At 31.6% G+C, this 13,366-nt stretch overlaps 1 protein-coding gene across 19 annotated transcripts in view; it reads right to left on the reverse strand.

The window, feature by feature from the left end:
- Positions 1 to 13,366, reverse strand: part of DLG1 (discs large MAGUK scaffold protein 1) — a 238,327-nt gene that overhangs the window by 97,537 nt on the left and 127,424 nt on the right. For all 19 annotated transcript variants that reach the window (XM_033128021.1, XM_033128025.1, XM_033128009.1 and 16 more), the window contains 5 exons: positions 8,394 to 8,447; positions 6,361 to 6,411; positions 3,886 to 4,010; positions 2,364 to 2,533; positions 1,261 to 1,397 (listed from right to left, as the gene is read on the reverse strand). In XM_033128021.1, the coding sequence (XP_032983912.1) occupies positions 1,261 to 1,397; positions 2,364 to 2,533; positions 3,886 to 4,010; positions 6,361 to 6,411; positions 8,394 to 8,447 (537 nt within the window). The remainder of the gene's footprint in view (positions 1 to 1,260; positions 1,398 to 2,363; positions 2,534 to 3,885; positions 4,011 to 6,360; positions 6,412 to 8,393; positions 8,448 to 13,366) is intronic.

Consider the following 13,366-nt stretch of genomic DNA (forward strand, 5'->3'; position numbering starts at 1 on the left):
AGCTAAAGGAGTTCATCACCACCAAACCAGTATTACAAAGATTGTTAGAGGGAGTTCTTTAAGATGAAAAAAAAAAAGATCAAAATTATGAATAAAATGGCAATAGCTAATGTATCTATCAACAATTACTTTCAGTATAAATAGATTAAATGTTCCAATCAAAAGACATAGGGCTGAATGGGTAAGAAAACAAAACCCTTACACATGCTGCACACAAGAAACTCACTTCAGATGGAAAGACACACACAGATGAAAAGTAAAGGGATGGAAAAGTTATTTCATGAAAATGGGGTGGGGGGGAAGCTGGGACAGCAAAGCTTATATTATACCAGACAAAAGAGACTCTCAAACAAAGGCTATAACAAGAGACAAAGAAGCCCCCAGTAATCCCACTTCTGGGTATTTATCTGAAGAAACCCAAAACACTATTTCGAAGGGACTATGCATCCCTATGTTAATTACAGCATTACTTACAAATAGCCAAGATATGGCGGCAACCTGGGTGCCCACCAATGGATGAATAAAGAAGAGGTGGTAAATATATACAAAGGATTCTTACTCAGCTATAAAAATGAATGAAATCTTGCCATCTGCAACAACATGGATGAACGTAGAGGGTATTGCACTGAGTGGAGTAAGTCAGACAGAGAAAGACAACTGCCATATGATTTCACCTGTATGTGGAATCTAATGAACAAACTAAATGAACAAAGAAAACAGAAACAGACTCATACTAGATACAGAGAACATTTTAAAGGTTGCCAGGTAGGAGGGGAGTCAGGGGTGTGTGTGAAAAAAGGGGAAGGGATTAAGAAGTACCAATTGGTTGTTAAAAAGTAGTTATGTGGATGTAGGGTACAGCACAAGGAATATAGTCAATAATATTGTAGTAACTATGTATGGTGTCAAATGGGTACTAAATTTGTTGAGGTGATAGATGGAAGGGGTTTGGGGGGCAGGGTGAAAAAGGTGAAGGGTTTAAGAGTTTGAAACTGGCATTTACGAAATAGTCATGGGGATGTAAAATAAAGCATAGGGAATATAGTCAATGATATGGGAATAACTATGTATAGTGCCAGCTGGGTACTAGTCAGGGGGATCACTTCTTAAATTATATAATACAAATGTCTAACCACTATGCGGTACACCTGAAATTAATATAAAATTACTTTGACTGTGAAAAAAATTTTACATGGAATTTTAGAATAAAATTTCAAGGAAAATAAAAGATTTTTAAAACAATTGATTTCTTATACTTACTGCTAAAAGTTTATCTCCAATCTGAAGTTTACCATCTTTATGTGCTGCACCTCCTTCAATTATTTTGGTTACATAGATGCTATTATCCCCAGGAATATGTTGATTTCCAACCCCTCCAGCAATGCTGAACCCAAGACCTGTTTGGAAAACACTAGTTATAGAATCTAATCAATAAATGTGAACTTAAGTCCAGAAAGAAATGGTTGAAAAACAGAAGGTGATAATTTCATCACACTAATGTTTTTAAAATAGAAAAGAATCTATTTAGCTACTTTTAAATTCGTATTTGTTCTGCAACCAGGTAACAATGATAAATATAGGTGTTTCTACAGTTACAAATAAGTTCCTTTTTTTCTCCCAGGTTAATCTTAAAGTCTCTTTATAGATACATTTGTTAGTTCAAAGACACGTTGTAAAATTTGTTTCATTTTTGCTTCCATCATAAATGTGCTTCTTACTAACACTTTTAATACCGTTACGAATTTAAAACAATTGAGAAAAAAAAAATAAAATTGTTTGTGGTGAGAACAGACTTCAGAAATTTGGATACTTTTGTTATTTTTCCAATATTCTATGACTTAGTTTTAAATAAAGCATTTCTTTAATTCATAAATCCCACAGCTTCATTACCAAATTTGTAGCTCTCTATTCCTTTTTTCATTTGTTAGAGTAACACCTCTTCAATGAAGTCACAAATTGGAATCAATATATCTATTCATCCTCAATCCCATCAATGTTTTCTTTTATTTTCCATCAATGTTTTCAAAATTCAGAAATCACATTTTAACAGTCCTTATTGGAGATGCAATTGCTAATGACACACTCATATCTTCTTTTAACTTAGTCTCTGTACTTGCATTTAATATATTTTGTGGATTAATGATCACAAATTAATATCCGCATTATCCATGACTTCAAACTATTTAAGCAGAATTCTACTTAAGACAAAAATCAGTAGAAATAGCAGAAATTCTAAAAATTCACATAAATTCTGTAGATTACCAGTACTGGTAATCTTAGAATATGTGTCATAAATAACTTCATAGGTATATTTAACTCAGAGATTTCTTACTTAATTGGTCTTAGTTTGATTTATTTTATACCTTTAGGACCTTTAATGAGCTTTATTTCCATTATTTTTTCTGATACCGGTTTCCGTCTTTTTACGTATAAGCGTACGATAGACCCTGCTTCTTTCAATGCTTCAACTGCTTTGCTATGTGTTACATCATGGACATCTACTTCATTTACTCGTAATATACAGTCATTGACCCTGAGGGAAAAAAATTAAAAATTTAAATATCCATTTTCACTTTGCCAATTTTTTCTTATCCTTTAATTTTTAAGGAAAAGAGAATTATTACTAGAGAAACTATATATGAAGAAACTTCATGTTAATTTCCAATGTATCAAATACTCATATAAATTAATATATTTCCCAATGGACAGCAAAAGAAACAGTGCAAATAATAGATTATACAAAAATATTAAATAATGACAGCTGCAATTTGTATACTTATCACATGTAGGCCTTAAGATACTTTAGAAAAATAGAAAATATTTATTTAGCATTAATTCTATAACAGGTACTTCTTTTAGTACTTAACCCTTACAGCAACTTGTAAGGTAGATACATATTTATATCCCTACTTTACAAATGGAGAAACTGAGGCACAAAGAGTTTAAATAACTTTCCCATGATTCCTAGATAATGACTGACACAATTGTGATTCAAAGGTTAAGAAAATTGAGACTCAGCCTAAATAAATAGCTTAAGGTCATAGAGATAGTAAAACTGAGATTAATTGATTCATCCAAAAAAATTTTTTTGATTGATATCTTAGAGTTAGTACCATAGGTATGTTACTTAGTGAAACAAATGGAACATATTATTTTTCACATAAGCACAGATTAAAGGCCAGTAACAGAATCAGAAAGTAAATGTCTATATTTACATGAGTGGTCAAATTATTAATTTTATATCTAATTTTATTAATATACTACCTGTCATATCCAGTGCAAAGTTTAGAAACTAAAGAGCTGCATGAGGTACCAATAGCCATAAAATAAGATGTTCTTAACAGACCATATAGAATACTTAATCCTAAAACTTCAGATTGTCATCATATATTAAAAAAAAAACAAACAAGGGAATAAAACAAGTGTTATAATTTATGGCCTAAGAAAACAACAAAGTATGCTGAAGACATCTTCTGAAATGGAACACTAAATTTAAATAAGAGAGCAATGTTATTTTCATCTATTCAATTAAGAAAATATATTTATTTAAAGTTTGCATAATCTTTACTTTGTGGTATGAAATACAAACTCAGATGTTTGTGATCCCCTGTATCTTAAATAAGTTTTTATACATGTTTCCCACCTGGTAAACAAATGTAAAATATTCTGTGAATGTATTTGAAAATATAAAGTAAAATTAAATTCCTAAATGAAAGATGGAAATAATGTTTAGAGCACAATAATTCATTCATTTATTACTTGAGCATCTATCTTATGTTAGTTATTATGATAGTGTTTCTTATTTGTATTTATGCCTTGTTCAGTTTGTCTCAAGAAAAATATACAAAGTAGATTCAGTATTGTAACATAAAGAGCAAAACATACCGCAGTCTTCCATCTTGGGCAGCTGCTCCCCCTGCAATAATTTTGGTAATGAAAATACTTGAGTCATCTCCAATATGTGGGTTGTCCGTACCTCCTGCAATGCTGAAACCAAGCCCTGAATTTCCCTGGGGAGAGAGGGAAAAAAATTCAAGACTGAAGAAGAATTGTTTCTATTAATAAGTTCCTATCATATAGGACCTAGAAACTACACTAACACAGGGAACAAACACATAGAAGTGTATGTGTAGGGCATACGAATATTCTAAATTAAGAAATATAAGGAAAGCTCTTTTTTCTCTATAAAGAATTCAGAGTGAGGTTGAAGAACATGTACTGAATACTTCTGGAGTCTAGTCTATGGTTCTTTCTTTCAAAGTATGTGTGATTTGTCCTGGGATTAGTCACCCTTCTGCAGAGGTGTCACTACTAGATATCTTTCCTTTAGAGGGCATCTCACTTATGCTTGGTAAAGCAAATCTCTCCGAAGGGAAAAACACTGAGATGACCTTCTGTTGCTATTATTTCTGAGCAGGTAAAAACAATATATTATTTCAGTCTTTTATACAGGGAGTAGGAGTGGTGCTTTTCATCTAACTTTACCATCAGCTTATTTTAAAATGACCAAATCTTATATGCTAAGTAACAGTTGACATTATCCTTGACTTATTTAACCAAGATATCTGACTAGCAAAAGTTATTTTTAATACTGAAAGCCCAACCTGAGAACTTAACCTTGTTCAGTTTTCTTGACAGCAAAGTCAATTTGGCAAAGCAGCACTACTTTTTGCTTGTTTCAACTACTTTTGCACCAACCTAATACATACTAGATTTATGAATAATTATTTTCTTTGAAGAAAGTGTTCTATTACTACAAAAAGTCTTTAAGGACAATTATTCTAAGCGATGGTATTAAAAAACATTTATTTTGCAATGTTCTAACTCTGGCTTTCAGGCAATTCAAATAAGCGAATATATCTGGACCTATTATTTAACTGTTAGTATCAAATAGTTTAAACATTCACTCTACTATATGATATGTCCTAAAATTCTATTTTAATAAAAAAAATTTTCAGTCTAAACTCTTCAAGAGAACTAGAGTCTCAATAATAATATTAATAGGTTGTGTAAAGTTACCAAGTTCTTTCTTTTTTATTTGCTTATAAAAAAATTAAGATACAACTTACATACAACATTGCTTAAGTTTAAGGTGTACAATGTGTTGCTTTAGCTAACACCTCTGTCAGTCACATAATTATCATTTTTTTGTAGTGATTAACATTTAAGATCTAGTCTTTTAGTAATTTTGAAATATATAATACATTCTTGTTGACTATAATCACTATGTGGTATATTAGATCTCAGGAAATTATTCATCTTTCAGTTGCAAGTCTGTACCCTTTAATATCATTTTCTCAATTCCCGGGACACTCAAGTTCTTTAATCAGTGAAAATATAATGTACAGTCCTGACTAAAGGAATTTAAAAGGCACCAGGAAAGGATGAAAAATGAAGATAAAAGGTTAGAATTATATGTCAATTATCTCAATAAAGGGGAAAAAAAAGAAAACCCAAACAACAAAATACCATATTGAAATTGTACATTAATATTATGCGCACTAGAACATTACTCAGTCATTGGACAGGAGATCCAAATTCAGGTAGTAGGCAAGAAATATCTATTATACATGTAAAAGACTCTCTAAAGTCTAGTTTTACTCAGAGTCTATTCTGGCTTCAAACATAAACAAATCTAATTATATAAGATTTTAGTCTTAAATATACAGCTACTCAGTTACTCAGGAAATTTACTTGTATGGAACACTGTATTTCCCCAAAATGCTGGTCAGACAAGGTATTTTTACTAAATAATACATAACATCAGTTGAATGCAGATATTCCTAAGGGGAAAATATAACAAGAAAATTTACACATCTGAGCTGTATTCTCATTGTCTGACTTGGAGAGTGCAGAAATATGGTTACTATTTTGCTAGGAGAGAACACTGATACAATGATCAGGTTATTAAAATACTAAATACTTATTTAAAATAAATAACATTTTATTATAGGAAAAATAAATTGAAAAAAAAATTAAATTAAAAACTGAGAAAAATCTGAGAAATTATCAGTCCAGAGGAGCCTAAGAAGTCATGATAACTAACGTAAGATATTAACAATAGGCAAAACTGAGTCCAGAGTAAATGAGAACTCTGTATAATTTTTCTATAAATCTAAAACTATTTTAAATACAAAGTTTATGTTTTTAAAAAGGTTATTAAAGAAAAGCAACATGTTCTGAAAATACTATGGCTAATTTTATGATATATGAACTTATAAAAGAAACAAATATTACAAGGTTCCATTTTTGAATGATCTATTCCCTTGAATTCTATATGAAAGAGCAGTACTGTATATTTAAATAGTTCTTCAAAGCAACAGATTTATGCATAAAAACAAGATAATTAATAGTTTTTACCCTTTCAAGTGTGATTTCTTCATATTCATAATCTGCATCAGTACCATTAACCTAATGGGGGAAAAAAGAAGTAGCACAGAAATTCAGACTGTAAAATTTGAAATGGCATGACAATTTTTACATGATTAATGAACACCTGTTAAATGTGATAAGAACCAAATAATATAAGTTCATTTTAATAATTTTAGAGAATTTTTTCAAGGAATGGAAGAGTTCAATGTGATTAATGAATTAATATTCATGGTATTATGACTTTCAAAGATATTATAGAAAGGGTACATCCAGCTTTTAATATTATTGAACTCTTGACTCTTTTCTCTGCCTTGATCCACACATCTTAAATCAGTTGCCAATTCTTACTGATCTGAATACTTCAATTTTTCTGAAAATCATCACCTCTTCATTCTCATTTCTATTACTGTGGTTCACACTTTTGTTAATCTCCTCTGGACTATTGCCAGTGTAATCTACCCAATCTCTTAGATTAGTATTCTCCACTGCCGAAATCATTCCAGTGTGTTTTAAGCAGATAGATCTTTTGGAGCTCATATTTAATAACGTATTTCCTCCAAATTTTTCAGAAACTTTTATACAAGGCTCTGTATGAACTGATCCGAATCTATTATGTAGCTTCATTCTTAACATACATATTTTACCTATTAATGAGCCTTATATACCATCAAATTTGAATGATATCTTCCTTCCTTTACATATCCTGCAAGTTCCTACCTCTGCATCTGTTCTTTAGTGCTTCCTCTGTCACATGTTTCACTTATATATTTCATATCCAAATTTGGTTCACCATTCAAGTTCTTGCTCACATCTTACAGACCAAGCATTTCCTCTTGATCCTTCCAATTTATTTCCTATTCCCTCCTGGAGGAAGTAATTCCCACAGTGAGGGTTCACTGGTGAAGGGTGAGTAGTCCTTGGAATCAGATTAATTTGGGTTCAAATCATTGCTTTAACATTTCTGGTGACATGAGGGTGGGCTAATACTCAAATCTAATAAATCAAATAGGGATTGTGATAAACTGAATTTCTCTACATGTCTCCCATCTTCTATCCTACATGTTCTTTTGCAATATGATTAAACCATCCTATCATAAAGAGATGTTGAAAGGGTTTTAAAATCAAAATAATTACCAAAACTCTGCCGTAAGTGAACAAAGAGAACAAGGGAGAAAAACATGTGAAGAATATACTGACAAATGTACAAACAAAATTTTACTCGATTAAGTATGAAATCAGTGTGTAAAGGTAACAATGACTGAAAAGAATCAGAAAAAAAAGTACAGAAAAGCATTTTTGGTTTAAGTATTATCTGAAGTTTTCCAAAATTCCCAAATATCTGATACATCCATATTCATATAAATACAAAAAAATATACAGCCAAATAAAATGTTTTAAAGTATAGCCAACAATAAATTACAGTTCAAAAATGAAGGAAAGGTTTTTATAACTTATAAAATTATGTGCCATTTGATTAAAAAATATATGGGCACTACTTCAACATAAACAAGTCCAAAGACATTTTCTTTTGGGATGAAAAATGTTAGATCAGATTCTGCTGTTCTGGCTATTAATCTTTAAGGGAAAGAGGACTTTTTAACAAAGTAAGTTTAAAGAGAAGCACCAATCATTTTAAAGTTACAAAGTTATAACTAATTATTGTAATATATAAATATACCCATCAAATTGGTTATTTAATTAAACTTTCAAAATGACTCTTCCAATATATGGCATTGTGTTAGTTGACCATTGGTCAGAAATAGCCTTTAGTAAAAATTAATCATTTTAATTTAAAAATAAAACCATAAATTTCTATTTCAACATTTTTGCTTTGCATCAGAATAGGGAAACGAAATAACCAAAAACGGAAAGTACTGCTTCATTTACTTTTAACAACTGCAGCTCAGTGATATAACATCATAAATATATTAAAGAAATAATGCTGTGATCTTTATATCTCTTATCGACAACTGAAAAGGAAAAGCAGTATCATTTAAATATGAAGACGAAATGGAACTTACGTAAGTCGGTGTTTCCAAGCTATCTGTGTTGACCAGTACTGGAGGAGGATTTGCCTTAAAGAAAGAATTGTAAATTTGTAAATGTATTAACTTCAGGAAAACTGAGACATTATATATTAATGTTCACAAATGTTAGAAGCATATGAAAGATATGCTGTTTCTTAATAATTTTATGAGAGCTTTGTATATGTTAAACAATGAACCCAGTTTCCAGCATCAAATGGAAAGAATTAAGTATAAGCAGTTAAACTAGATTTGCTTCTGAGAAATAGTTATTTCTGCTAGAACAGTCAATTTTCTTAAGTTTTACAAAGAAGTTCACTAGTCTTCTCAAAAAATTCACAAACATTCTTTAGTATAACAAAACAACTCTTCCCCGAATTATTTAGAATCATTAGCTTTTCTGTTCCCAAGGATCCCATGAAGATTCCAATCATTTTATCACCCAGAAAAAAAACTTCTTCCCCATACTGAATTGAATTGTGTTTGAACATGAAAAGACGTCTGTTATGTAAAGAAATCAATCACAAACTTTTAGAAAATTGGAAACACATTTTAATGTAGAAGGTCCCAATTATTTTCAGCTGCAATTACTGCTTTCCAACTGTTATTCTAGACCACTCACAGAATAACAATGATCAAAAAAAAAAAAATTAAGTTTGGACTGAAAAAAGCCTGGTTTTAACCATATTTTCTATTTAAGTTGGAAAGTGATTATTAGGTGGGTGGGATAAAATTTAAAGAATAACATACAATTAACACCAAATGACAGAACATATCAGGAACATACCAGAAAACTGATGTGATTCCCCTCAAAATTACCTTTGTTTTGCATATTTAAAGGTATAAAAGTACCAAATGACATTTTCATAAAATAAAAAAGATGACTGCTTTTTAAACAAATTTTATGCAATGTGCTTATAAACATTAATAGTTCTCCAATTAATAAAGAACTACACATAAAAACTGTATGAAACAAATATATACAGAATGACCATTTTCTTCCAAGTGTATGGGTTTTCTAAAAAATAAACATTCAGAGTTCAAACGTTTTACATTATTTTTAGCAAAATACTAGATATGGGTTATCATATGATAAAATGCTTAAAGACCAGTTTCATTGGTAAATAATTATACAGCATGCATTTGGGCTCCATGAAGCAACGGGTTAAAAATGAGTAGGAACTACTTTGCTATATATAATCATGACATTGACTTTAATGTACAGCCCTACCTTGAGTATCATAGTCTATCCTTGAATGATTAAATGAAAACCAAATCTAGTAGGTAAAAATACTATTTGTCAGACTACTACTTAAGCAAAGCAAGTCAATTTATGGACATATGAGATTTTATGAATATTTGAAATTATTAATTTTCCAATGACCTTTTGAGATTCCTCAAATTGATAATATTTCACTTTATTAAAAAAATCAATGATACAACTTCACCTTGTTTTGCTTAAGCAATTACAGAAGAGGGCAAGAAAGAACAGGGCTATTTAAAGTTATAAAATAAGTTAACACACTTCAAAAATTATGGCAAGAAAGCCATTTGGTTCCCTCTGCCCACTTATTACCAAACATACAGTGGCAAAAGTTGGTTTTTATCAACATCTAACTTATACCAAAATTGTTACAATGCTAGCTGCTCATGAACACAAACTCATCATCATTGTATACAACTTCACCTTTGATTCTAGTCATATTTAAAAAGTCTATCTGATATTGAAATATATACAAACAAAATGATACAGTGTTATATTTATTTCAAAATAAAACAATGGGAGGAGGTAAAAGTAGAAGGGACTATATAATATATATGAGTACACACGAGTTGATGATTGTTGTAGGTGGGTGATTAGAATACAAAAGGGGGTGCACTACAGTACTCTCTCTATATTTGAGTATTTTCGAAATCTTTCATAATAAAAAGTAAAACAAAACCTAGATTCAATCAAGTGCTTAGTTGATAAGAAGTTAATAACTAAGGCACTTGTGAAACACTATAGAGTTGCTACTAAAATATTAGAATTCACACCATAAAACTGATTTCAATTTTAAAGTTCAGTTCAGAATTACACAGATTAGTGAAAATAATTTGTAACTTTGACTTAAAGAACATGATTAGATAATACATGTAAAATAAGTTTATTTGTAGATGTGTCTTAGAATTAATATGAGTGAACGATCATACTTGAAGGAAAACCATGGGAATAAAGAATTTGAAATTGGATAAAACCCACAAATGTTCATTTAGAGGATTAAGCAAGAATTTTAACCAAAAGTAACATCAGAATAAGAAAACCTAGCATTCTGAAAAAGACTCATCACAAAATATGATCTAAAATAAAAGCCTATATAAATAAAGCTCAGGAGGTATGATTTGATTGCCTCAAGTTTAGCCACCTAAAATAATGATAAAAATATTTAAGACTATGTTAGCAGGTTGAGAATTAAAACATTTATCTTGGAATAAATTATACCCTTACTTACTAACTTGAGATTTTTCTAAATTCCTGTATTATAAAATACAGAAAAATACAGTATCTGACAAAGTAGTATTCTATAGGTCTCCAATTTGGAGAAGGAGGGAATAGAAGTGAACAGGGGAAACTCAATTTGAATGGGCTTGGAAGGTATGTTATACAACTCAGAAAGATACAGTGCCCTAGCACCAAAGCTAAAGGACAGGCTACTTCTGACAGAAGAGATAAAAATTTGGCCACAAAAAAGTACATACTTTTCAGACTTAAATGTAAGACCTGAAATCATAAAACTCCTAGAAGAAAATATAGGAAGTAAACTCTCACACAGTACCCTTAGTAATAATTCCCCTGAAATATCCCCTCGGGCAAGGGAAGCAAAAAATAAATAAATAAATAAACAAATGGGACTACATCAAACTAAAAAGTTTTTGTGCAACAAAGGAAACCATCAACAAAACAAAAAGACATCCTACTGAATGGGAGAAGGTATTTGTCAGTGATACATCTGATAAGGGGTAAATATCCAAAATTTATTTAAAAACATTTATACAATAAAGTATTACTCTGCTGTAAAAAAGAATGAAATCTTACCATTTGCAACAATATGGATGGACCTAGAGGATATTATGCTAAGTGAAATAAGTCAGACTGAGAAAGACAAATACCATATGATCTCACTTATACATGGAATCCAAAGAACAGAATAAATAAGCAAACAAAACAAAGATTTGGAGATACAGAGAAAAAAACTGATGGTTGCTAGATGGAAGGGGGGTTGGGGAATGAGGGAGAAAGCTAAGGGATTAGAAAGTACAAATTGGTAGTCACAAAATAGTCATGGGGATGTGAAATACAGTATGAAGAATACAATCAATAATGTTGCAAAGATTATGTAAGGTGTCAGATGAATACTAGATTTATTGTGGGGATCACTTCATAGATTGTGTAGATGGCTGACCACTGTGCTGTACACCTGAAACTGACGTAGAATGATACTGAATTTCAACTATAATATGTATATACAATATGAGGTGTGATCAAACACTATGGTGAACGTTTAAATTTTAAAAATTCATTACAGTGAAAGACACATTGCCATTGCTCCCCCTCAAAATACTTCCCCTCGCTTCAAACACACTTAATCCATCATTCTTGCTACTTTCTGAAGCAGCTATGGAAGTCCTCTTTTGTGAGTGTCTTTAGTTGCGCTGTCGTGGCTGCCTCAATGTCTTGAATCATTTTGACTTTGGGGAGGAGCCAGAAGTTGAGCGGTGCCATATCCGTTGAACAAGGTGGATGAGGACACACAGTAATGTTTTTATTTAACAGAAATTGCCATATACTAAAAGCGATGTGCAACACAGAGCGTTGTCACAATGATGATTTATGGCACACTTTAAAACACACCTCTCAACCGTAGCTCACACCTGACTGACTGCACTGAACAAGTTGAAACTTATCACATCCTGTTACCAAGGTTCCATTCGCCGTTTGTGTATTGAAGATCCCTACCTTTCCACTGGATGGCACTCGCAGTAGCATTCACCATATTTTTTTTATCTCAATGGAAGAAAAGGCTCCGTGTCACACATTGCTTCTAGTATAGGCCAATTTCTTTCAAATAAAAACATTACGGTGTGTCCTCATCCATCTTATACAATGGATCTGGCACCGTGCGACTTTTGGCTCTTCTGCAAACTCAAAATGACCATGAAAGTAAATGTTTTGAGTTGATTCAGGACATCGAGGCAGCCACAACAGAGCAACTAAAGACACTTACAAAAGAGGACTTCCAGAACTGCTTCAGAAAGTAGCACGAATGATGGGATAAGTGTGTTCAAAGCGAGGAGGAGTATTTTGAGGGGGATTCATGGCAATGCGCCTTTTACTGTAATATTTTTTAATTTAAACATTCACCGTAGTTTTTTTAATCACACCTCATATATATATGTATATGGTCATAGAATGTAAAGTACAGCACAGGGAATATAATCAATGGTATTATGGCTATGTACGATGTCAGATGGGTAGTAGACTTGGAGGGTGGTTATCACTTTGTGAGGGATGTTAATGTCTAATGCTTATATTGTTTTGTACCCCTAAAACAAATTTTTTTAAAAAAGTACATACTTTCAAATAGCTGAGGCAAACAGCACTAAAATCAAAAACAGTAGCAACTATGGCTAGTGTAAGACATTGGGACCCATAAACAGGACTGTGGGTAGGAGAACAGGTACCATGGAATTATCAGTTTTGCCTAGGAGGAAATCAAACAGCAGGACTTGAAAAGAATCTCTGTGAAAGTTATTTCAAATGTAAAAAAACCCTTCCCTGCATGTTGCTTCAAGTGTCATTTATCAAAAGACCTGGTTTCCATGTCTCCCTCTACCTCACTCTACCATTCAGTGACTCTGACTCTATAGGTAAGTCATACATGTTACTGAAACTCATTTTCTCCATCTATAAAGAGACAAGAACACATGCC

Source organism: Rhinolophus ferrumequinum, chromosome 2 (genome assembly GCF_004115265.2).
Source record: "Rhinolophus ferrumequinum isolate MPI-CBG mRhiFer1 chromosome 2, mRhiFer1_v1.p, whole genome shotgun sequence".
NCBI lineage: Eukaryota > Metazoa > Chordata > Mammalia > Chiroptera > Rhinolophidae > Rhinolophus > Rhinolophus ferrumequinum.